At 39.2% G+C, this 25,951-nt stretch overlaps 3 protein-coding genes across 4 annotated transcripts; 1 reads left to right on the top strand and 2 right to left on the bottom strand.

Moving 5' to 3' along the window:
* The first annotated feature begins 149 nt into the window (after positions 1-149).
* LOC112192385 (myosin-10) lies at positions 150-3,009 on the top strand. Its single transcript, XM_040505782.1, has 7 exons — positions 150-159; positions 243-1,096; positions 1,175-1,663; positions 1,770-2,090; positions 2,170-2,400; positions 2,651-2,719; positions 2,845-3,009. Exons 1-7 carry the CDS (start codon positions 150-152, stop codon positions 2,983-2,985), a joined length of 2,115 nt encoding a protein of 704 aa, XP_040361716.1. The 3' UTR covers positions 2,986-3,009.
* Positions 3,010-7,031: 4,022 nt separating this feature from the next.
* LOC112192427 (transcription factor DIVARICATA) lies at positions 7,032-8,802 on the bottom strand. Its single transcript, XM_024332168.2, has 2 exons — positions 8,300-8,802; positions 7,032-7,596 (listed from the first exon to the last, which is right to left on the bottom strand). The coding sequence occupies exons 1-2, from the start codon at positions 8,692-8,694 to the stop codon at positions 7,305-7,307; spliced, it is 687 nt and encodes a 228-aa protein (XP_024187936.1). The 5' UTR covers positions 8,695-8,802; the 3' UTR covers positions 7,032-7,304.
* Positions 8,803-13,405: 4,603 nt separating this feature from the next.
* Positions 13,406-20,315, bottom strand: LOC112192379 (protein FAR1-RELATED SEQUENCE 3). Of its 2 annotated transcripts, none has more exons than XM_024332092.2 (6): positions 20,012-20,315; positions 17,509-19,838; positions 17,272-17,361; positions 16,824-16,973; positions 16,019-16,135; positions 13,406-13,774 (listed from the first exon to the last, which is right to left on the bottom strand). In XM_024332092.2, the coding sequence occupies exons 2-6, from the start codon at positions 19,747-19,749 to the stop codon at positions 13,730-13,732; spliced, it is 2,643 nt and encodes an 880-aa protein (XP_024187860.1). In that variant the 5' UTR covers positions 19,750-19,838; positions 20,012-20,315; the 3' UTR covers positions 13,406-13,729. The 2 variants fall into 2 exon arrangements, with proteins under 2 accessions (XP_024187860.1, XP_024187850.1); XM_024332082.2 differs by having other exon boundaries at positions 17,509-19,809.
* Positions 20,316-25,951: the final 5,636 nt, after the last annotated feature.

Here is a 25,951-nt window from a genome sequence, read left to right as displayed (position 1 = left end):
TAGGGAATCTTTCCTTGTATGTACATGTTGCCAAAACAATTAAAATAGTTGCTTTGATATTCTTCTTGTTTGTGGCCTTTGATCTCTTATTATATTTCCATTGTTTCTGTACTGTAGGTTTGGAAATGTATCAGTACAATTCCTCAGGAATGGACAGTGGTGAGTTTGACTTTGTTTTCTAGTTAAAACTAAAGCAGGGTTGCAAGATATTTAAATTTGTCAATGTTATGCTGTTTAAGCAGGAAAAATGGAACAGGCTGCATATGTAGACTATATAAAATCAAAGAAAATGCTTGCGAGCTGTGAGACCCACAAGAAAGAACTCATGAAGGCGCTTGAACAGAGTGAAGTTGAAAAGGAAGACCTTAAGAGGCAGATTGAGAAAAGCAAAACAGAAAAAGAAGAGCTTAAGAAAGATCTTGAGTGGAGCGAGGCTCTGAAGAATGATCTCAAGAAAGAGCTTGTGAAGAGTGAATCTCATAAGAAAGAACTCAAGAATAAAGTGTCTGAGTTGCAGGGTGAGGCTGAGAAACATTTTACGAAGAAAATAGAGTTTATGAGGATTAATCTTCAACAACATAGTAGAGATCTTGAGGAAAAACTCAATATGAAGGAATCTGAGACAGTTGAGCTTAAGAAACAGCTCAAGAAGATTGAGGCTCAAAAGGAAGATCTTAAGTATGAGCTTGAGCAGACGACAGTAGAGAAAGAATATCTTGAAGCTGAAAAGGAAAACTTTGCAACTGAAAATGAAGAGTTTGAAACTGAAATTATATATCTTGAGGAAGAGTTTGCGCAGAGTGAAGCTCAAAAGGAAAACCTTAAGAAACAACTTGAGAAGAGTGAAGCTCATAAAAAAGAGCTAAAGGAAGCTCTTGAGGAGAGCGAAGCGCAAAAGAATGATCTTGTGGAGAATCTTGGTTTGAGTCAAGCTATAAACAAAGATCTTAAAAAAAAACTTGAACATTGTGAAGCTAAAAAAAAGGAACTTGAAAATGAAAATGAACGGCTTCAGCAAGAGCTTGAGGAGAGCAAAGCTGAAAAGATCGAGATTCAAAAAGAACTTGAGCAACTTGATATGCAACTGCAACAAGTGGTATGTTTCTTTTTTCTAATTAAAATCAATTTTCTCATTTCTTTTCAGACTGATATACTGATACACTTACATATGTAGCAAAGTGAAGCTCAAAAGGAAGACCTTAAGAAAGAGCTCGAGCAATCTGAAGTTGAGAAGGAAAATCTAAAGAAAAAACTTGAGAAGAGTGATGCTCAAAATGAAAATTTTAAGAAAAGGATTGAGCAGATTGAAGCTGAAAAGAAACATATTGAGGAAAAGCTTGAGGAGTGTGAAACTGAAAGAGAAGATATTGAAGCTGAAAAAGAAGATCTTGAGGAAAGGCTCGAGGAGTGTGAAGCGGAAAAGGAAGATCTTGAAGGAGAAAGGGAAGATCTTGAGGAAAAGCTTGAGCAAAGCCTCGCTAAAAAGGCTCATCTTAAGAAAGAGCTTGAGCAAACTGAAGCTCTAAATGAAGATCTTAAGAAAAAAATTGATCAGAATGAAGTTGTAAGAGCAGATCTTAAGAAAGAGCTTGAGCAGAGTGATGCTGAAAAGATAGAACTAAAGAAAGAACTTGACCAACGGGAGTTGAAACTAGAAAAAATGGTATGTCTTTTTTTATTTTTTAACTTTATATCAGTTTTCTTTCATCTTTTTGGATTAAAAATATGATTTACTACTATCCTAACCCGATACACTATGTTATAATTAGCAAATTAGTGAAGCTGAAAAGGAAGAATATTTTAAGAATGAGCTAGCACAAAATGAACTGGAAAAAGAAGACATTAAGCAAGAACTTGAGAATAGCATAGCTATAAATAAAGATCTTCAGAAAACACTTGAGGATAGTGATGCTGAAAAGGAGGAACTTAAGGAAAAGCTCAAGAAGAGTGAAACTGAAAAGGAAGAGCTGAAGGAAGTTGTTGTGGAGATAGAAGCTAAAAAGGTGGATCTTAAGAGGGAGCTTGAGCGGACTGCAGCTGAAAAGAAAGAGCTTACCAAAGTACTAGAGGAGAAAAAACTGAAACGAATGGTATTCTTTCTCTTAACTAACTTCAACTAAAATTCTAATGTATTTTCTGAGTTGACTAAAACACTATGTATCTATGCAGCAGAGTGAAGTTGAAATGGAAGCATTTAAAAAGCAGATTGAAGTTGAAGCGGAAGATGTTAAGAGAGAACTTGAGATGAGCAAAGCTGAAATGATAACATTTAAAAAGCAGAGTGAAGTTGAAATGCTAGCTGTTGAGAAAGAACTTGAGGTGAGCAAAGCTGAAAAGATGGCATTTAAAAAATTACTTCAGCAGCGTGATCTGGAACTTCAACAACTGGTGGAACACACGGTATTCTTCTTTCTTTCGAATCTTAATTAAAATTTAGTTTTGTTTCTTAAGTTCTTATTGGACCATGAACTAGTATACAATATTATGTTTTTACACATGTATTCCCACATGTTTATTAAACTTAAAGTTACACTTGTTTATCAGATACTCTTGTCATAGTGTTTTCATATGCTTTAGAAATTAAGGTGGTATATATGACAGGTAAAATAGAATACCTAAAGCTGATTGAATTTTTGTATCCTTCTTTCAGGATAAGAAAGTTACTTTAGAGCAAAACAAAGTTGATGACTTACTGGCAGACTTGGCAAAGGAACGCAAGGTTTGCTTAATTTCCAGTATTTGTAATGATGATCATATTATAAATATATATGATACAGATATATGTGTGTAAATATTGGCATGAACCTATGGCTCATTTTTCTTTTGCTTTGTATGATCGAGTAGCAATGGCAGAGTGAAAAGGAAAGACTTCAATGGATCAATGCTGAATTGGAAAAGCAGCTTGAAGATGTCAACAAGAAAAACATCAGCATAGAGGAAGATGATGAGTTAGAAGTTGTTGATGATGCGTGGTTGAAAATTTAAAGTTTAATTAGTTTCATTCAATACTAATAACTCTAAAGGCCATCATGGTCCTAGCTTTGCTTAGTTCTGGGGCTTTCCTAAGCATCACCTACATGCATGTGATTAAGATACTTAACTTGATGAATGCAGTTTATTCATATGGGCATTTTTTTATGTTTTTGCAATTTAGATTTTTAACATTGACATTCTATATTTGAGCTTTTCAGTTTTTCGGAAGTGAAATTAATGGTCTTTCTGCAGTTACTTTGTAGCTTATATGGAATGACTGCCCACCGTCCTAAAATGGTATCTTGAAGATGCTCCATCTTCTATATGCTTTATTTTGTTGATTTTTTCTATCTCTGGTACGTTATGCAGTTTGTTTATTCTGTATTTCCTTCCTTTATAAATTGGTCCTGCCATTTTTTTGGTGCAATGAAATTTCATTTTGTCAGAGAAAAAAATGGTGCCTTGTTTTGTGGTGAAAAATGTATCAAAAACAACAATGTATTTACTATTCCCAATGTTTGCATCATTCCCTTCCCTGAAAAATATATGAAGCCACTTCCCAAGTACTTTAGTGATAGAACTGCTGAAAAGGAAAGACTGAATCCCAAAGAAAAGAATTGGTGATTCGATTTCATTGGTAGTGAAGTGAATTGCTATGGAAAGTCACCAATTCTGGTTTTCATTGGATTCAGTCTTTGGTAGTGAAGTGAGTTGCCATTAGTTACGCATGCATTTGTTTATAATCGTTACCTTTTACTTTCCCAAATTGTTGGGTTAAGATGTTTCCCATAGACTCGATATCTTATGTGTGCACAATCAACAGAGGTCCTCCCCGACATATGTCACAATGTCTTTAATAGCAGCTCTTATTTCGTCTCTCCCTTAGTCATCAAATTTGGTGCATTTGGATCCCCAGGGTTACCATGGAGCTCTAATGCACACCTGCAACCTGTCTAAAGCCATAACCAGGTTAAGTCAGTAAAGCAGAAAGAGAAACAAAGACAGAAGAATAAGCAGCAGATTTAGAAAGATCTGTACAGCCTAGTACTTTTATGTCAATTAAGATTCTAAGTTCTGATTCAACTTAAGACGTGTGTCGTGCGCCTTAGAAGACTTGCATAAAACTTCAAATACAACACAAGCCTTGTGGGTGGGGGTGGGGGCCGCTCTGAGCTTGATTTGATCCTAGCAAACTAGTTCTAGCTTTCAAGTGTAAGTTTAGGTTTTGGGGAGATCTCCGCATAGTTTCAGCAGAATTGAAGACTAAATAATCTTGCAAGTACTATTTGAACAACAGAGGCCAGCAACCGAATAGTAGAGCCAAAAAAAAAAAAACTTTTGCATGCCTCCGAGCATGATTTCAGCCTAGTAGAAGATATAAACATTAAGGGCTATTTGAGCCATTGGGAGGCTCCCAAGAATTATTTGAGCCTACTGGTAGACTCATACAAATGGCGACTTACTGTCATTTGTGCTTTGGGGAGGCAGGAGGCATCGAAGAAGGATTTGAGACTTGCATAGCAACTAATTGTATTTCTAGGATTTGGAAGTCCTTTAAGAATTTAAGCATTATTTGATCCCAGTACAAGACTTATGTGCCTTGAGAAAACCTCCAACTAGCATGATTAACTTGAGCCTACTGGAAGACTATATGAACCTTGAACAGCAATTTCTGCCTTGGATTGCCTCCAAGAATGATTTAAGCCAAATAGATGACTCACACGAGTTTTAAGGGCCATTTTAGCCTCAGTGACACCTCCAATTACCGTCGTTTGAGCCTAATGACTGATGCAGCAACTAATTGACATTTCAGCAAGTGTGGGAGACCTCCAAGATTGATTTCAGCCCCACATAAGAGTTACAACTAGGTGCTATTTTCTTTTTTCCTGTTGATCAAAGACTAAAATCCTCCGCTACTTAAGGAGATCTGACAGAGTCATTTTGAATCGACTGTATAAGCCAATTTGCCCCTTTTCAATACAAGTTTTCATGTTCATACAGGATGAACTTGGCAATTCCATTAGCAACCACATTACACCTGGGGGTAAAAGATCACATGGACGGTACCAAGTTCATGCATAAGTGTCTTGATGTCCTCAGTAATCACAGAAAGACCCCTGTTGAAATTTGACTGCCTTGCCACTTCTGAGTTATCCAGTATGGAATTACTAGAGGAACAATACAAGCACCAAGATGTAAGCGAATGTGGGACTTTAGCACCAACAATCAAGGGTGAAAATGATCCAACCATTGGGATTGCGCAAGTTCCAATCACCCCTTTTCATTCCGGATCACAGCACCTATGCCTCTTCTGCCACTGTTGTTGTCAAGAGCAGTGTTAAAACAGTAATTTATCAAATCATAGTAGAAAATATCTAGAAGAATCATGCAAGTTGGAATATAATCAGGTTGTAGAAAAGTCTAAAATGTAATTGATAATTGTAAACTGAGTCGGTGGAAGTAAATAAAGTCCGTGGGCTAGTAAGGAAGTCGGCTGACCATCTCTATAAATATGTATCTGCATGTACTCTTCTAATTAAGAAATAAACTAGCCAATCAATAGTTGACAAGCCTCCTCTGTTTTAATTATCTCCCAAACTCTTGCTCCTAAAACTGAAGTCCTAAACATATTGTCCTAGCCTCACTACTACTAAAAGCTTCCGCACCAACTACCAACAGTGGTATCAAAGCCACAAATTCTAACAAGCAGCATTAGTGCCTGGAGGAGGAGAAACCAGCTGGACGATCTGTTACCGGCAGCACTGGTGACTATTTCTTCCTCCAACAAAAACTGAGCTTTTGACTCGAAGACTTCAGAACTATTGTGCCCAGCTCTACCATGCGCGCCATGGGTTATTTGTTTCATACCATTGCTGCTAACAGATGAATGCAAGAAGTTCCAGGACACCTCTATACAACTCGAGAAACACAGATGCTCCTTCACAATCTTTTCCATCAGAACTTTTCTCCTTTCCAGGCACACCCAGAGTGCCTGAAAAATGGACTCTTCTTCAATACCACACCTGACGCAGATGGCCCGACTGCCTGAGTAATGTTATGTTCACTTGTGGAGACTTAGAGCACAAGAAACTGAAGTATAGTTGCCACAAGAGTAGCTTAACATTGTTTGGGATAGCAAGACCCCAAACAATCTTCCAAAACTCATCTTATTCCAAAATAGGTGTCAGTTATAATAGATGTGGACTTTTTATTAATATTGACTTTATAATACAATTCGATCATTTGGATGAAAATTATCTTATCCCATCTTCGGGGTGACTGTTGGTTGCTATGCATATCATTCTTAAAGTTTGTCTACGCGATATATCAAATAAACTAGTTCGATAAAGAGGTTGACTGATTCCATGCATTGGTAGACTAGCTTAGCCTGATCTTCAGATGGTCTACAACCGTAAGAAGCTAGTATACTTCTATAGGAAATTGGTCTACATTAACCGTAGAACTTTCCATCAGTCTCCATTGTACACTGCTTACCAGTTTCTTAGGTAATTTTGTAACAGTCGACCCTCTAATTCCTTGTCTCAATAGTTGCCTTTATTTTCTATCTTATTTGCAAAACTGTAGCATAATCAAAAGTGAACAACTTCCTCAGTGCAATTCCTTCTTCTATTTTTTCGTTGGCTGGAACTTGGAAATTCTATAAAAAGGAAGCTTCATCAACCAATAAATCTCAGTATCTAATTTGTGCTGTAATTGCTGTAGTACTTTTGCTGTTTATAATCCCCCTGCATTTTTTGTTCGGCTCAAATCAAGTAATCTGAAATACACGCTACCATACTGTATACTGAATGGGAGAAACAAATGTCAAGATTTGGTTGCATTATCTGGAATCAACTATAAATGAAGAACGTAGCATTGACACATGATTTTGGTCTAGAACTAAAAATACTATTACAAAGTTAATGCTAACTAGAAATAAATAGATGAATGAATTCTTAAACATGAACTACATACCTCAACAACACTAAATAACCATCTTAACCCTTGGTTTGGAGGAATCTCAAACATACAAAAATGAAAACATCAACTCACACAAGTCTACAACTGATACTCTTTAACAGTTAAAAAATCATTAACAAGGACTTCAAACAAAGAAATTTGTTGAATCAATTTAATAGATGATCCTATTCTCCATTAACAAAGACTTCGAAGACAAAACCTACACCATTAAATCTAATTCACAATGCTCCTAATGGCCTACGTTCTGGAAGAGAATCCTAAAAAAAAAAAAAAAAAAATGTACCAATTTACAAATCTGACTGTTTAACACGCAGGCATTTTCTATATACAGAGCACGTATTATGCCATATTTACTTTGGAAAACCAAAATCTGGAAACCCAAATGAACCACCTTGATCACCAGGTGGAGGTGGAGGTGGAGGAATCCACTTGCGTTCAGCAGGCGCAGGCACCGAGTTTGTCTCTACTGAGGTTATGTCATGAATGCTTGATCTTTTCCTTTCCTTTTTCCCAGAGCTTTGGCGAAGGAAATATTTTTGAGCATGACTAGCCACTTGTGTGGGTGTTCTCGTCACAACTACATTTCTTGAAATGCTTCTCCAATCACCCTTGCCAAATTGCTTTAGTCCTACCAGAAACAATCTGTTGAAAGAAAAAAAAAAAAAAAAAATTTAAGTCAGCAGTCAGCACTCAAACTAGAAAGTAACAAATTTCCCAAGATCGGCTTCTGTTCACATTATTTTTTGAAGGGCTACTGTTCACATAATATAAGCATGTAATTGCATCACAATACCAAATATTCAAATGTCCAGTCAGAAACAACGATTTCATTAGTTCGCACTCAATGAGCATATTTAGAATTGACACCAAGAATGACAACTCTGTTAATAAATTTTCACGAGATTATAAATTTTGGATTTTATTACTCGATGAAAACTAGTTGTATATGTTACGGTTATAAACACAACCATCAGTTTTAATTGACTGCAACTTCAGCAACAGATATTACATTCTAATTTTAGCAACACACATCCAAACATGCACAAACTGAATAATACCCCTGACAAATGAACCCAATTTGGTTTGCAACACCAGTTGCCAGCAAAGACGGTTGAACAACAATTACATAAACGAGGTTAAGAATACCAAAACATTGATTCATTCATTTACAAACTCATTTCCAAACATAAAGCTAATTAACTAGAAAGCTCCACAAACCCAATTTCCATGTCGGATTATAGAAGCAAAGTATTGTATCTGTTTAGCTTGATCATTATCAGAATGAATAAATTTCAAGAAATTTCAAAAATTAAAAAATTGAGAGAGAGAGAGAGAGAGAAATTACTTGTGTTCAATTTCAGTCCACGGCTTTCCCTTCTTCCTCTCGGCCGCCTCACCGCCGCCGCCGCTATTATTGTTATTCTTGCAACCATCAAAAGAGATCTGACTCGACGTGTCCCACCCGACCACCGTGTCATCAGCGTAACTCGGCAACTCGACCCGGCCGGAGTCAATCTCCACAACATCATGCACCAGAGTCTCATAGTGCTCCAGAACCTCCTCGGCGCTCTTCCCCGGCACCATCTCGGCGATCCGCTCCCACCGATCCGGCAAGTCGTCGGAGAACCTCACCAGCGCCTGCTCGAACAGCTTGTCCTCCGGTCTAGTCCACCGCGCCGACGACGACGTCGACTGACTCACCCCCGCCGGCCAACACGGCGGCGCCGCCTCCTGGAACATTAGGGCTTTGTTTCTCGCTTTTGTTTAACTGATTTAAAGAGTTTGGTGGGAGATTTGGAGAGCTTGTGTTTTTATACAAGAATGAATGAGAGAGAGAGAGAGAGTTTGGGTTGGGGAACGAATGCGACCTATTTTATATTGGGACAGACTGAGAGAGAGTTCAAATTGAACACGTTTTTTCTTTTATTGGTGTTTTGTCTATTATGTTTCATTGTCGTCGTTTCCAGCTGTACATGGACAGTGCCAGGTGTAGAGGGCACCTATTTTCCGCTTCTTTTTTCATTTTTTTCCGCCGGGAATTGTCTCGGTTGCCGAATTTAGGCGGCTAAATGAAAGTACGGGACGGTTACACGGTAATTAATTTATTCTGGTAATCAACGCGGTTTTCGTCTAGTGTTATGATGTTATAAGGATAAAGCATCAGCAATTATTTTCCATGTGGACTAATCACACTAGCCAATGTCACAGGGTAGGTGATGGATAAGACCATATAATAAATTTTTTTTATTATACAAAAAATATTAAAAAATTAGGAAACTCTTCATGCAGGCAGTCGACTAACTCGGCTCATCCGACCGTTTAAATATAAAGGTGTGGTTTGCTAAAAAAAATGTGTCAATTTCACTCTGTGCATAAATTGATGGATGTCTACATTTTGATTGATTAATCGGACATACTGCTCAAGATTTTTCCTACAATCGATTACTTACAACGTGTGGGTCCGATTCTGGTTGGGTTTTGATCTGTTCAGTATACCGTTTTGTTTCGAGTCTCTTGAGTGGTGACATCGAGGTGGTGGTGGTTGCGATCGTGGGATCTGCATGTGTCTGCCTTGCAGAGGAGTTGGAGCCTAAGCTTGAGCTGGGCCAGCTTCTATTGGGCCTTGGACTAGGCTTCTCTTTTTAGGTCTTAGAGCTGCTTTTAAGTTTAGAATTTTCTTTATCAATAAATCTCTACCTTGTTTGGCGAAGCTAGTGGGTGGTTTAATCCCAGTCCAGGGACTTAGGGTGCTTTCTTATGTTCTAGTTTGTTACCAGATTAAGATAACGAATGGATGGTACTATCATACATACAATTTTATTTCTCATCTGCTTTATATCTCGCTCTAGGAGTGGAAACGTATGTAATGTGTTATTCTAGCCCGAGCATTCTCAATGACAAATGAAGAAGTTCATTGTTTCAAACAAAAAAATGCATATATATAATTTGACTATTTAATTTTTTATTTAATACAACCAATTTTTTAGCACATCAAAAATCACTAGATCGAATTGTTAGAGCAACTGAATCAAACTGAATAATTGCGATTTGCATATTAGAAATACCGGTCAATACGCAACTTGCGATCGCAATTGGCATATTTAAACACAAACGAGCATATTGTACTCTCATGCGCATAGCACGTGCATGAGAACTGTGGAATTAACAAATAACAAGAAAACACTACTAATGCAAATACAATCAAGATGTTCTTTTTCGATTACAATATAATTTAGAGAGTGAAATTTACACTCCTCATTTTACAATCCACACTCCATGTTTCTTTTTTTAATATCTTAAGTTTTGTTTTTTTTGTAGTGCATATTGTAAAAATGTGATGTTGAGATACTAAAAAATGAAACATGAAATGGAAATTGTAAATGAGGGTGTGAATTTCACTCTCCTATATTTAAGATATTTTGACCAATAGAGGATTTTTTTTTTTAAGTAAATGTTCATTGCATTAGATGATCAGCCAGAATCTACAGACACTTAACAACTTCCTATCTAAGCACTGCAAACTAATTACAGGTCTAGTTGAGCCCGCTATTAAAGTGAACCCATAAATAAAGAACACATCCGTGTCTTCTGAGGAAAAATCTTTTTATAGCCCTTCATCCGCCAGGCACGCAATTGTGGTACGAAAGGAAAGATACTTCCCAGCAAACAAATAGGAGTCAATTTCTCATCTAGACTTACAAGACTTACAAGGATAAAGCATCATCACTTATTTTCCATGTAGACCAAGCATACTAGCCAATATCATAGGGTAGGTGATGGATAAGACCATATAATAAAAAAATTTTATTATACAAAAAATAAAAAAACTCTTCATGCAGGCAGTCAACTAACTTGGCTCATCTAGTCGACTAACTCGGCTCATCCGACCGTTTAAATATAAAGGGTGTAGTTTGCTAAAAAAACATGTCAATTTCACTCTCTGTGCATAAATTGTTGGATTTCTACATTTTGATTGATTGGCTGGACAGGCCACTCAAGACTTTTCCTATAATCGATTACTTACAAGGTGTGGGTCTGTATCTAGTTGGGTTTCGATTTGTTCAATATACCGTTTCGTTTCGAGTCTCTAGGGTGGTGACGTCGAGGTGGTGGTGGTCGCGATTGTGGGATCTATGTGTGTTTGCATATTTAAACACAAATGAGTATATCGTACACTCACGCACATAGCACGTGCATGAGAACTGTAGAATTAACAAATAACAAGAAAATGCTACTAATGCAAATATAATCAAGATGTTTTTTTCCATTACAATATAATTAGAAGAGTGAAATTCACACTCCTCATTTTACAATCCACACTCCATTTTTTTTTTTTAATATGCTGCCATCAAGCCTTGATTAATGAAACTGTCGAATACAAGGGGGGGACAATGAGCCTAAACCCCTGATTACAATAAGCATCTAGAGAATATATTGAAATAATATCAGGAGTCTCTACAAAATCCATGTATTCTAACAAGCATCAATTAGCAAAGAGTGCACTAGTAGCTACTCCATTTGTTCTGACATAGCGGTGACATATAACGGAAAGATAACTCGAGTACAACGAAGCATAATTACTAAAATCACAACTTTCCCACTATGTTGCCGCTGAAAAATAATTTTGATGACACTTAGTTTCATTATGCTAATAGGAGGTTGAGACCATTTAACAATTGATCGTCGACTCGCTAGGCCAGACAAGACACTTATAGTGCACACATAGGCATTTAGCACGACTAACCCTACAAAATACATGTAGGGACTTATTACACGCCAAAGGTGAGACAATACTAACCAAGTAAAATAAATAAAACTAATAACATAAATAAAACAACCAACCTAGATCGGGCCCAAAAGGAGGGCCGAAGCACAAGCCTCTACCAAGGAAAACAGGGAGATCCATGCTGCTAGCCTGGCCCACCACCACGATGGCCTCCACCAACTGCACCGCTCCGCCATCATCATTCCACCCTCCCTACCGCGCCATGGACCCGCGCCGGCCCTGTCAAACTAGATCGGATTGATTTGATCATACCCGATCAGCGACACCATGACCAACGCCCAGCCTCTGCCAAATAAATCCATCCCCAGATCAGATCAAAAAGAACTAATCCATATCGGACTGATCTGATCAGACCTTAGCCACGCCATCACGACCACGACGCCACCCAGCAAGCGCCAGCCTTGCTCCACCCAGCCATTCCACCATCCAGACCACCGAGGGACACACCAAAGCCCGACAACCTTCGTGATCTCCCCCTTCCTCACCACAGGAACCGCCACCGCAATCTCCTCTATCTGATCTAGACGTCTATCGAGGACTCCGACTTACTACAAACCCACAAGGGGCCGACAAAGGCCCGTCTGACTACCACAGAAGGGCTCACCGCCGGACAGGAAGGAACAAACCAAGTTTTCCCTTAGGCGCGTGAACTAGCAAGGCTTAGGCTCTTAAATATCTTAGGTTTTGTTTTTTTTTAATATCTTAAGTTTTGGTTTTTTTTTTATAGTATAGATTGTAAAAATGTGATGATGAGATACTAAAAAATAAAACATGGAATATGAATTGTAAAGTGAGGAGTGTGAATTTCACTCTCTACAATTAAGATATTTTGAGCAATAGAGGATAATAACACAAAAAATTTAGAGGAAAAGGAACCTACAAAACCAGCTTATTATATACAATGTAAAATCCCATCATAGATACGGACCAGAAACAAAATTCTAATCGTAGATCACGGAACCAAATCAACGACAATGAAATATGTGGACTTTTTTCCATTAGGGTTTAGGGATCGCAATTTCTACCAGTTAGTTACACAAGGAAAATAGAGATGATCGCAATTTCTTTTTGAAGAAAATATTCAATCACATAAAAAAAAAAGAGACCCAAAAACAAAACAAAACAAAACAATTTCTAGATGTCCCCACATCTCACCTAATTCTTCCTTCAGTCTACCCTGCATAAGAGCTATCCACTTTGCCAATTTTTTTCACTGAAATTGGAAACTGTCAAACTTATGAAGCAACAGAAAATTTTAAAATAAAACCAAGGGGTCTTGACCCAAAGTCCTGAGAATGGTTAATTTGTACCTTTCAAAATTGACAATAGAGCTCGTCCAAAGAAAAGGATGACAATATCTTTAAAACTAATATCCTGTTTGTTAACCTCCAAGACCAATATCGCTTCAGAACAAGAAATTTTTATTGTTTTCCTTTTAATACCCAGGGCAAAAGAGATTTGAAATGAATAAAAAAAATGGGCTTCAGAGAAAATAGAGAGATAAAAGATGAAAAACATCAACCAAGGGGGGGGGGGGGGGGGGTGGTGTGGGGGGAATAAAAAAAAGTGCGACTTAGATTAAGAACTTGTGTCGCAGCCCAGTGTGGCGATCATCCGTTAGTTTCCTTCATGATATACTCTGAAACTGAACCAAAAGCCGGTAACTGCATGAAAGAGAGCTTGTCATACCAACTTCAGCTATCACAATTAACCCTGCCAATTTCTATTGAATAAAGTTGCTTTCTAATTCTGGGATCTCGTAGATTCTTCTTAACCACATTACACCTATGAAATCTCTATGATGCTTTGGATTCTCAAATTGGATTCAATACAATATACAAAATGTTGACAACAAGCTCACACATAAGGAACGAAGGACTATTCAATTAAATGTGGAACTACGAGCATCCTGAACCTGCTACGCCGTCATCTTTCCGGGTGGAGATGCACCTTGGGGTACAATATGGGAAGTAAGCACACAAAATGCCTTTACTTCCGCTGCTTTTTAGGTTGGGAATCTGAATGGACCTCGCCCTGCAAATTTAAACTTTTTCAGTGAATAAGATAGTAAAAAACTGAGTAAGCACTCAAACAATAAAATCAATACACAGAAAGATAACACAATAATCGTGTGCAATTCCCTGCTTAGTTGCAAAACCACATTCCAGGATATAGGCTTCTGATTAAGCTCTTCCATGGGTTTATTGGTAAGACTTCTGATTTCCCAAGATATAATATGCATTCATCAACATCCAAATTTGCGTAAGGAAATTTCCAGCATGCATAACAAATCCATAATAGCTCATAGCCAATCAAAAATCTAAGTACCAAGGCTGTAAAGTAGATTCAGATTTCTGTAGCAAATAGCTTTAATATTATTGTATATAAGATAATTACATTTAACAAGATAAAATGGCTATAAAATGTTTTTCCATCCATCTCTACAAGAGGCAGATAACCATTAAGTTTTCATGTTCTTTTATTTTATTTTGTGTTCTTTTTTCCCACTGAAAGCTAGATAACTATAGAGCAAAAAGGAGGAAGGAGAAATAAAGAAACAAAAATTACAAAAATTCAGAGAGAGAGAGAGAGAGAACCAAAAAGAAAAGAAAATATTAGAAACCTGAAAAGGTAGAAAGGTAGAAATTTGAAACATAACAGTTTCAAGAGAACGAGAAGATTTATAGCTGCTGTAGTTTTTGGAGAAGTTATAGTCTTGGGGAATAGAGAACCACATTTCCCCCATCCAAAGCAGCAATAAGCAGAAAATATATGACCCACATTTCCACCAACTACATTATCTTCCTTATGACACAAAACATTGATCCACAAAGGAACCACCAGCCCTCGCATAATGTATAATCGTATATACTGCTTTCTGAAAACCATACAAGGCATCAAAAACCTCCACAAATCACCATAAGTGCGTCTCTGGATCCTTGAAATACCTCACATTAAAGGGTAAGATTTTTGCCGTAACTAAAGATCACCATGCAAACTTATGTTTACCTCCATTTAAAGACATTGTTGGCTCATTCATGCTATTATGCAGCTAAATCAATTGAATTCCATGTATTTCCCCAAGTGTTTCTGATAAATGTGATTGAAATAAGCATTTCATTATATACAGTAGTATTGAGTTAATGTACTACAGTACAAATAACAAGGCATATACTATGATGCTAAGCTACTAAGGTTGAGGAAGTGGATTTTTCATTACAAAAGATCTTTATTATGTAAGAGATCTTTCATTGTCTGCTATCTTTTAAAGTCCGAGAGTACCAGTGGGATGATGTTCTAGTTGGATGGTACCTCATTGTCTAAATAGGAAGATTTCATGTTTTTCAAGTTTCTAAAACTGTAGCTTCACAGGCAGCTTTGCAGGAAACTAGTAGTGATGCAGGACAAGTAGGGGAAACCTGGTGAACAAGGTTTTCTCAGTAGATTCTAGGGTTTAGGGTTTATCGCTGTAAGGGTCTGGTTGTTTTGGAAGCAGTGGAATTTTATGAAAATAAGGATAGGGAATTGAGAAAATAACATGATAAAAGCTACTAGCATTACACCAGTAGGGGACTAGGATAAAACTACTAGCATTACCCCAGTAGGGTTCTAGGCATCACCCCTAGAGGCCTTAGGCATCACACCTAGGAATAGGTAGCATCACACATAGGGTTAGGTTGCATCACACCCAGGGTTAGTTGCACCACACAAACCTGGAGAGAAGCAAAAGCTTTCAATTTTATTAACTCCAATTTGAACTGAAAACTAAAGATTACAATGCCTTGTGTAGGGAGGTTAAGATAAATCTAGAACAAAGATAAAATCCCAATAGAAAGAACCTTCCTATTCTGCCTTAAGACGAAATCTAGCAGTAATTCCTAATACATTAGCCTTTATTAAACTTCCCCAAACCAACTAAGAACCCAGCAAGGCCCATTACCATTTACAGGATGCCTATTCAGGCCTTCAGCATTGGAATCCTATTTTACGAGGCTTTGAATAAACCCTAGAGATCTTCCACCTGCGTTCTTCATCAAGTAGTCTTTTCTTGTAAAAGGGATGCAGCGGATAGATTGTTATTTGGTTTTTTTCTTTTTCCTATTGTAAGTGGACTCCTAGTCCACTCTTTCACTGCTTGCAGCTTTTTATTACAAGGAACAAAACTTTCATTGAGGGAAAAAAAAAAAATATATATATATATATATATATATATATATATATATATAATAAGATCTTTGTCCACAGCTACTAGAATGAGAACTCATATAGAATGCTTACAGCGGTTGAAAGCTGCTCGCGGATATAGGCCATTGATCGTAGCATGGCACCTAATGTATCCCTAGACACTTGAAACTTAACCTCTGACTCCCCTGTAGTTGTCTCTGTGTCTTGAAGCTGAAGAAATAGGTAAAAGCTTTATATTAATAAATCAAAAATTAAAAGTAAACAAGAGACAAAAGCCCACTCAACATATGTAAGACAAGCAAACATATTTGTTTTTCCTCATTTGGACGACAACGACCACAACAACAACAATAATAAAATAACCATAAACTAAACACTTCTGACACCATATATAAGAATATTTTCAGCATTAAATAAGCAAGCACCATTATGCACAGAAGCAAATGTAAACATATCAGCTACTGCCGGCCAAAGAAGTCACTTAAAATCAGTTAATGTTGATACCAACCGGACAGACTCAAAATCAAGTTTCACGCTCACACAGATATATCACGTTTACTTTTCAGAAAATTCTCTTATCCCCTTCTCTCTAGATCTGAGCTCACTTGATCACCCCAATGACTTTATCCTGAGATGGTCAACTCTATGTTCTTCAGTTACGAGTGACATTGTCACACACATACAGAGAGAGAGAGTAGTTTGAATTTGAACACGGACTAGACTGCTCTGAATTTGAACACTAATCTATCATTCCAGATGACAAAGATCATCACAAATGCACTTAAAGTAATCAACTAAGAACACTACGATAACTTCAAACTGCAACACCCATGGCTACTGAAAGGGAGGCAATGAAATTGAAAATCCAAATTCAAATTTGAATTATTGGTTTTCGTACCTTTAAATTTATAACAGCGACCTTATTAGCTGGTGTTGAGAGCTGATCACTAATGTAGGCCATAGACCTCAACATTGGCTCCAATGAAACCCTTGAGAGCTGAAACTTAACCTCTGATTCTGCTGACGGAGTCCTGCTATAATCTTGCAACTGCAGTGGTTATAAGCGAAACGTTTAAGAAAAAGAAAAATGGAACAGTTGCTCAAATGCAAAAAAGTTGTGACAGTATAAAGCGAAGCGATCCGCTATCCCAATACTATAGGTCACAATTCAATACACAATAAGCAGATATCTGCAAAATGGCCAAAATAATATCGTAAATTTAAGGGACTTCATGTATAAATGCACTGATATCTGGTTTATCACAATTATATGCAGCACGGCCAACATGTCCTGAATGGAAAACTCAGAAGTCACAACTTGTTTTATGATTTGATCATACACGCACCTTGAGGTTAATGACAGCTACTCTATTTCCTGGTGCTGAATTTTTGTTCTCCATAACCCAAGTCATTGACTTAAGATGCGGAAGTACCACCTATAGAAAAGCCCAGATAAATACCATGACTTTGCACTCAGAACCCGAGGATAGACAATCAAAAAGAACAAAAGGATATATGCAAGAACAGAAACCAAAAACAAAACATAGAAACATAAATAATAATTAAAAAGAAATTTTCCTTACCATATTCTCAGGAGTACCATCATCCCGTAGAAGGGAAACGGGGGCCATTCGTGGCAAATTCAAATCAGAAACAGTTTGAGCTGGTGCCCCAGCATCATTAAGATTAAATCGCCTCATAACTTCATCCTGGCGTGGCCACAACAAAGGGGTCATATCTGAATTTGATGTAGAGTTTTTCTTGTCCTCATAGCCCGTCCCAGTAACCTGAGAGCTAGGAGGTGCAACTTTAGCTACATTTCTCTTCACAACAGAAACCTTCTTCCCACCATCTCGAAGAGCAGTCATTGCTGCATTATAAGTTTCTGTAGTAGTAGCCCCATCCTCTGCATATCTAATGGCTTCCCGACACAGATTGTTATACCGTAATGTTAGAGAATCTTGGTCATGCAACTCACCACTACGTTCATCTAGGCTAGTTCCATTCTTTGCATTTCTTGTCCATCGTTTCAAAATGTAATGGGAAGGTAGTGTAAGCACATTTGTAACTGTAAAGACTGTTAAAACATGTCTACAGAGAATACCTAAATACTCAAACAATTGACAACTACAGTTGGCTCTCATCTCAGGATAGTTTAATGTAACGATGTAGGCCTTGTGGTCATCCTCAAATTTTGCAACTCTGAATGTGCTAATAGCTCCATCACCTTCAATTCTATTTGCTGTGTATACAAAAGTTTCAACTAGCTCTTCTTGAAATTTTGCAAAAATTTTTCTTGTATACAGATTGGCTGCCTGTTTCTCCATGGGCGATGGTGTTCTCAATACTGGTGTAGTGCAGATTGTATCGAAGTCAGCTTCCACTTCCCTTTCAAACCAGTTCTCCAATGCTCTTTCATACTGCCTAAAGAACATTGGTAATGTGGTCTGCTGATTCACATAGCCTTCAAAAAAGGAACCATCATACCCTTGATTGGGAGATATGGTGGCAAAAAAGGAATCCCGGAAATACACAGGTACCCATTGAGCACGAGCACTATATAACGATTGAAGCCAATCATTTCTCCTGAGATCATACTTATCAAGGATACAACCCCAAGACAATTCAAACTCCTCAATTGTTTCAGTCAAATTGATACAATTATAAAGTTCCACCTGAAAATTGGGATGTGCATGGCATACGTGAGCCAACCTTTCCTGGCCTTCTCTCAAAACATGCCACTTGCTAATGCAGTGGCGAACTTCCGGAAACACCTGGGAAACTGCTGTCTGTATGGCTCTGTCTTGATCAGTCATAATAGATACAGGTGGGCAATCATTCATTGCGGTAAGGAATGTCTTGAATAACCAAATAAAAGATGCTTCTGACTCATCTAGGAGTAATGCACAACCAAACAAAATTGTCTGACCATGATGGTTCACTCCAGTAAATGGAGCAAATGGCACTCTATACTGATTTACTCTGTATGTCGTATCAAGCGTAACAGCATCACCAAAATGAGAGTAAGCTGCTCTTGACCTTGCATCTGACCAAAACACATTACCCATGTGATTATCTTCATCAAGTTGTATGGCATAAAAGAAACCAGGGTTCGCAGCCTGCATTTTCTTGAAATACTCCAGCAAATTCTGAGCATCCTTCCCTAATGTCCTCCTTCGAGTAGATGGCCGAATAGAATTTACTGCAGCAGCATTTTTAACTTGTCGATTTGATTCTGCAGATGAAGTATTCCTAACTAAACGGTTTTTCTCTCCAGATGCACGATTTCCATCCATGGAGACATACATAACACCACTGGGAACAATCCCCACCCCTTGATATGCTTCAGCCACGTTCTTGGCAGCACCAGCAAAATGCCGGCGAGGCCTGAGATAATGCACGGGACCAGGACTCACTAATGCATGACTATGCTCCTTGACAAACTTTGTCGCAAGCCATCTGTCCGGACCCTTAGACTCTATCCTAAGCATTGCGTCACAACTATCAGCATGTCTTCTTTTCAAACCCTCTCTGCCACACACAAACTCACGGGCAGTGGTTGTTCCGTCAGGATTAGAACGACTAGATTGACCAACTTTCGAGTTAAAACCCAGACGTCTGGCGTATTCGTCATACAAATTCTTGGCAGCATCTTCGGAGTGAAATTCCATACCCACATATGGCTCAGGAATCTCCCCCTCCTCGTCATGAGCCTGAGTATTTTCACCATTATTGACTTCTCCACCTTCACTACGTTCAGCATCACCTTCATCTCCCATTCCACCATGCCCTACTGCTGGTACATCAATCACTTGAACATCCATATCAAACTGACTATAGAAATAGCACCATTACTACTTAGAAAACCTAGTAGAGTTCAGAATCTGCACACAACCCCACGCACACAAACAAACTGATTCACAGTTAGGGCACTAACAACAACCGGTGCTAGCCAATTGCGAATATCCAAATCATTTTCAGGGTTTATGGAAAAACTCGTTCAAGAACACACTAGTAATACCATAACAAAGCGAAATTGAAAGGTGAAAATCAAAAACAAGTTAGAGGGAGGAGGAGGAGGCACACCTTGACGCTGTCATTCCAAGACTGTGGAGAAATTTGGCTTTCCTGGCTTGAATTTTGGAGAAGGAGAAAGCTAGGGCCTAGGTACAATCTTGAAGTGGAGATGGCCGGCCGAGCTCGGCGTTCTTGGAAATTAGGATCTCTATTTCTCTGGAGACCTGTTTGTTTGGACGAGAGGAAAAGCAAGTGTGGAAATTAGAGACGAGAGAGAAAGAGAGAGCTGGGGAAGAAGGAGGAGGAAGAGGGCGGTCGCGTCTGTCCGTCAAAAAACAAGAGCACGGTAAGGAACAAGATTGAAGGGCTATTTTTGTTATTAACCGACTACAGAAAATATTTAATAAGGCACATCGACCAAAAATGTTAATCGAAGATCATGGAAATATTGATAGTTCAAAAAATTGAAATTTTGAAGGAAATATCGAGAAAATATCGAATATCGATGGAAATTTTATCAAAATTTTAGATATTTTTAAGGAAAACTGAATTGGGAGAGAATTGAGTCGTACTTTCATTGATAATAAAGGCCTCTTTATATAGATGATTACAAGCATAGAGATAGAGTTGTACATGGAAACATAATCGTACATTGATTGGATATCTCCTAAGATTCTCCGAGAATATCGCTAATATAAACTTTATTTCAACTAGAGCAAGTAACCTCGAGTTTGGGCCAGACACACATTCTGGATTTATTTGAACACTTCCCCTTGTGTCGCTCAAACGTGGTGCTCCTCTCGTTGCCTCATTAAAAACCTTGCCGAGTAACAAAAACCCTGTGGGACAGAAATAACCTCGGTCGAAGGGGAAAAAGAGTACAACACACCCTTCACATTTCGAGACCATACATGTAGACATCTCTCCCTAATGACAACGGTCATGGGAGTTTGGATAACTTCCGCAAAAGATGCTACCAACATGTTTCTCGAAAGTGGAATTTAGGCAATGACTTAGTGAGCAAGTCTACCACACTGTCCTCAGATCGAACCTAGTTCACTTTGATCTTGAGGATAGTCTGTTGTTGCTGATTATGCTTGGTGTTGTCGCTTTTGATGTAGCATTTGCTTCTTTATTCAAAACAAGCAGCATTATCTTAAATGCTCGTAGGCTCATCTATGATAGACTTCAAACCAAAATTGTTCGAACATGCGTAATTATGGATCCAATCCATATATATTCACGAACCATTTTGTGAAGAGCAATAATCTCTGCATTGTTCGAAGATATAGTGATTAGGGTCTATTTCTGTAGACCTCCAAGATATCATGGTCTTTACCCATGGTGAACATTTAACCATTTTGGGAATGACCTTTGTATGGGTCAGAGAGATACCCAACATCAGCAAAATCTTCCAAAACACATGTCGTTTTGGGAGGGGGATAATGGACGCAGGCCAGTGTTGGCGGCGTTCCTGGTGTGTGATGGGTCTGAATCCATCATCTCTCTATAGGGATAGAACGAGCTCATATCAATCGTACATCTCAAGTACCGAAAGATATCTTTTACACCAATCAAATGGAGTTGCGTTGGCGCAGAGCTATACCTTAGCTAGGGGTCATCATTTAGCCCGCGGGCCTAAAAGGCCATGGGCGACCGCCCGGCCCAGTGGGCAAAAGCCAGGCCTGGCCCGCAACAAAGCCCATCTCGGCCCTGCTCATTGGGCACGAGGCAGGGCTAGGGCGGAGGGTTAGAAGCTCAGGCCCGGCCTGTTATATGCCCATTAAAGCCCACCCGAAAGCCCATTCAATTTTTGTATTAATATATTTTTATGTAGTTATATTGAACTAATTATTGCATTAGGTCATATGTTTTTTTAATTATGTATTTTATTTTGTTCAATCATTAACATATCATCATTTTTTCATAGCTTTTTGTATTTTTTTAAGGGGAAATTACTGGTCACTCCCTCAACTTTTGGGGCGTCGACAGTTCAGTCCCTCGTATCATAATTTTAACAAGTAGCTCCTCGAACATTCCAATCTTACACAATGTGGTCCAAAATTACTATTTAACCCCTCGCTTCCTTTTTTTTTTTTTGCTCTCTCTGTCTCTGTCTCTCCTCCCCTCCCCCCTTCTCTTCCCGATCTGTTCTTCATCTTAACCATTTACCCAGAAAATATATCCATACCAATATCATACCCAAGAATCTATTCTCAGACAAAATCAACTGATCTTGATTCTTTTCTGAATAAACCCAGATCATACCCATAACTTATAACCAAGTTTTTTGCTCAAGATCAAGCACAAACTCATACCCAGAAAACCAAGAACAATTCAAGATTCAAGAAGACAAGAATTCAAGATTCAAGATCAACTGGAAAATGGAAATAGCTGAAATTTGAAAGCTTGAAATCAACCCATTTCAACAATTCAAGGCTACGGTCTAGTGGGTCAATACAATTCCAAGAAGTAAGAACCAACAGTCCAACAACTCAACTAGTTACAAGTCATAAGATCAAATTGAGTAATCGACAAATCATCAAATATTCAAATGGAAATCGACTAAAGACTGGAGGAGGAGAGGACTGAGGAGCCGACCCGCTCGACCGAGCCATCGCCACTTGCCGAGAAGCAGAAGAAAACGGAGACTCAGAGAGGGAGAGAGAGATCAGGGGCGGTAACTGGAGGGTGGAGGCGGAGACGCCGAGACAGGTTGATGGAGCAGTCAGGAGTGCCGGAGTGCTCCAAGGACTAAAGCAGGAAATTTAGGAATGGAGGATTGCAGTTAGGGCTGCTCGGTGGAGGAGAAAAACTAGCCCAGAAAAAAATTCGACGGCACCAATGCAAATTAAGCCCTAAATCCAGAGGTTTTTGCAGCAATTAGAGGAAAACAAGAACATACCAACCTGTTTGGTCATGTTGGGCAATCAACCCACTGCCACAACTTAAGATATATATATATATATATATATATATATAGAGAAAGAGAGAGAGAGAGAGATTTCATCTGCAGCACCAGCCCTTCCGACGACTAGGACCAGTGACCTCGAGATCTTGAGAAGCTGGTATCATCGACACCGACGAGCCAGACGCCGACGACCAAGAAGGCCAGATCGGCCGCTCCTGTTTCGACCACCTGGGGTGCACACGATCTTCAGCTTCGGCTTCTAATCCATCAATCACCTCTCTCTCACGATTTGTTTATGTCTGGGTAAATGGTTAAGATGAAGAACAGATCGGGGAGAGAAGGGGGGAAGGGAGGAGAGAGAGAGAGAGAAACAGAGAGAGCAAAAAAAAAAAAGGAAGCGAGGGGTAAAATAGTAATTTTGAACCACATTGTGTAAGATTGGAATGTTCGAGGAGCTACTTGTTAAAATTATGATACGAGGGACTGAACTGTCGACGCCCCAAAAGTTGAGGGAGTGACCAGTATTTTCCCATTTTTAACAAAATAATATGACATATAAATAAAATGGGCTCGGCCCTGCCCACCCAAAAAAGCCCTGCCCGGCTCGGCCCTAAAAAGCCCGTAAGGCCCTGGGCCCATGGGTGGCCCTGGGCCTTGATTTTCAAGAGAAGCCCGGCCCAAAAAATATAAAAAAATATATGTTTTGGCCTTGCCCGGCCAGCCCGAGCCCATTAATTTTGGGCAGGGCCTGTCCATTGACGACCCCTAACCTTAGCTAACAAGTTCACTGCAAATGAGATGTCTGGTCTTGTGCATTGAGCTAAGTACAATAATGCGCCTATTATACTCAAGTAAGGCACTTCTGCCTCTAGCACATCTTCGTCATCATCCTTCAGACGAAGAGGATCATTTTCAGGATCAAGACTACCAACGATCATGGGGGTGCTTGAAGGTTTGACCTTGTCAAAATGCCTAAGCATCTATCGACACAATGCTCAAGTTCCAAACCGAGACATAATCGTGTTCTCCCATAATCCTTCATCTCAAAATCGGATTTCAAGTGTTCAGCGGTTTCCCTTAACTCTCTAAGGGCTTCTAATGAAGATCATGTCCAACATGAACTGCGATGGAATCCGAAGCTTGTTATAGAAACGCGTGGGCATATCCCTTCCCAATCAAATAGTCATTTTAGCGAGTGTTTCAACCTCTTTGTAAACATGCTCCGTGGTCTAGAGCCACTTGACTTGGGTAAATGAAATTGACCATGAACCTTCATGTATATTCCGTATCTAGATCCCTATAGAGATACGTAGTGACCACATTTGTAAGCTGCATGTTCAGTTATTCTGAAACTACCAAACTGACAGGGTAGTGGAGTGCAATGACATCCATTACGAGAGAATATATCTCATCGTAGTCGATTCCAGGGCATTTTATGAGAAGCCTTGCGCCATAAAGCGAGATTACCATCTCTTTTTCTCACTACGCTTTCTAACGAAGACCCATTAGTCAACAAGTTTTATGTTAGGAGGTGTTGACATCACTAGCTCGAAAACCTTCCTCTTCGTTAGAGAATCCATCTTAACCTGGATCGCATCTTTCCATTTAGGCCAAATCTCTCTACGTTGGCATCAACAGAGTGTGGTTCGATATCATCTAACTCAACAAACTCATGCGCAACTACATCATCAATTATGATGGAGTTTCTATCCCACGTCTCATGTACACTAGTGTAATTTTCATAGAGCTCTATATTCTCAGGAATAGGTTCTGACGTTGAGGCATCCCCCAACGATAACCCCGGAAGATTCTTATGAGACGGATTTTGAGTCTTGATTATCAAAGGATTGGAATGTGCCAAAGTATGCTTCGAACTCACGGGCCTCCCACGCATCCTAGCTGGGGCTATGGCCTATAACGTCAGGGTGCCACTCTCTTTGGTGTTGGCGCCATGCCTACCTCCGTATAGGATGGCGCTACGTCCTCTCGTAGGGACGTACTTCCTTGCAGGCATGTTTGCAGCATATTTGTGTGATCTCGTCACTTTAACAGGGATCGAGATGAGACATAGTGGGGACAGGCCACGACAATTTCTTTCGTTCCTACTGAACATCCGTGTTCTTATCTCCCCCTAACAACGGGAAAACTGTCTCATCAAAGTGAAAACCCGCAAATCTAGCGGTAATGAGATCGCCTTGCAAGGGCATTAAGTGGCGGACGATTGTTGGAGTCTCAAGTCTAATGTAGTTGCTGATTCATCTATAAGGACCTATCATAGTGCGCTGTGGCGGCGCAATTGGCACATAAATGGCTCACTCAAATGTGCGTAAGTACGATACTAGTACCCAGTCACTAGCTGTAACACAAAGGTAGATTGAGTGGCGGTAGATCGTAGACGAATTAGCGTAGCTGCATGCGATATTGCATCACCCTAAGAGGATATAAGGAAATTGGTGCGCATTACCAATGTCTGAGCTACCATCGTAGTCATTTCCGCGAGACCATTTGGGTGTGTTCATGGGAATATAATGTCCAACATTAGTCCCAATGCAATAACCATCGAAAGTCTTCGATGTAAACTCTCTAGCAACGTCAAGTCCAATTGACGGTATAGAATGATCCGGGGAGTGAGCCCGTTGTCATATGATATGTGCTAGGAGAGTAGAATAAGCAGCTGTTACAGGTGAACAATGGCATAATGCGTGACCAGCGTGTTTGCGTGTCAACCAACATCATGAGATATTTAAACGTCCGCAAGTTGGTTGAAATAGTCCACAGAATCCCCATGGATTCTATGTAAGAACAGAATGAGTATGTTCATTTCCTTTGCATACGACGGTCTTAGTCCTAATTTCCCTAAGGAACGGGCTTTGTAAAACGAGCGAGAGGCTTTAGAAGCAACCAATGAGATTTTTGGTTAGGCATGAGCGTCTGAAACGCTATTTGAAGCAAGTTGGTGACTGCAGCATCAACTGGGGCGCCATCACCATGATGGACGCCATCCATGGCGTTATAGATAGGGAGTGCAAAGGAACTCATTTCCGTTCTCTACATGCGTTTTCCCATGGAATCCGTTGTCTACTCATAGGTGTGATTTT

The sequence above is a fragment of the Rosa chinensis genome, chromosome 1 (assembly GCF_002994745.2).
Source record: "Rosa chinensis cultivar Old Blush chromosome 1, RchiOBHm-V2, whole genome shotgun sequence".
NCBI lineage: Eukaryota > Viridiplantae > Streptophyta > Magnoliopsida > Rosales > Rosaceae > Rosa > Rosa chinensis.
Note: the sequence above shows the minus strand (reverse complement) of the source record. Positions and strands in the feature narration are given on the sequence as shown.

Bases quoted from the DNA above. Each gene is read 5' to 3' on its own strand.
- LOC112192385 (XM_040505782.1), top strand. The intron at 2,091-2,169 runs GTATTCTTTCTC...GTATCTATGCAG, and splicing joins AGAAAAAACTGAAACGAATG to CAGAGTGAAGTTGAAATGGA. The intron at 2,720-2,844 runs GTTTGCTTAATT...ATGATCGAGTAG, and splicing joins ACTTGGCAAAGGAACGCAAG to CAATGGCAGAGTGAAAAGGA.
- LOC112192427 (XM_024332168.2), bottom strand. From the start codon at position 8,694: ATGTTCCAGGAGGCGGCGCCGCCGTGTTGGCCGGCGGGGGTGAGTCAG. The intron at 7,597-8,299 runs GTAATTTCTCTC...TTCTTTCAACAG, and splicing joins TGGACTGAAATTGAACACAA to ATTGTTTCTGGTAGGACTAA.
- LOC112192379 (XM_024332092.2), bottom strand. From the start codon at position 19,749: ATGGATGTTCAAGTGATTGATGTACCAGCAGTAGGGCATGGTGGAATG. The intron at 17,362-17,508 runs GTAAGGAAAATT...GCTTTTCTATAG, and splicing joins ATGGTACTCCTGAGAATATG to GTGGTACTTCCGCATCTTAA. The intron at 16,974-17,271 runs GTGCGTGTATGA...TAACCACTGCAG, and splicing joins TAGCTGTCATTAACCTCAAG to TTGCAAGATTATAGCAGGAC.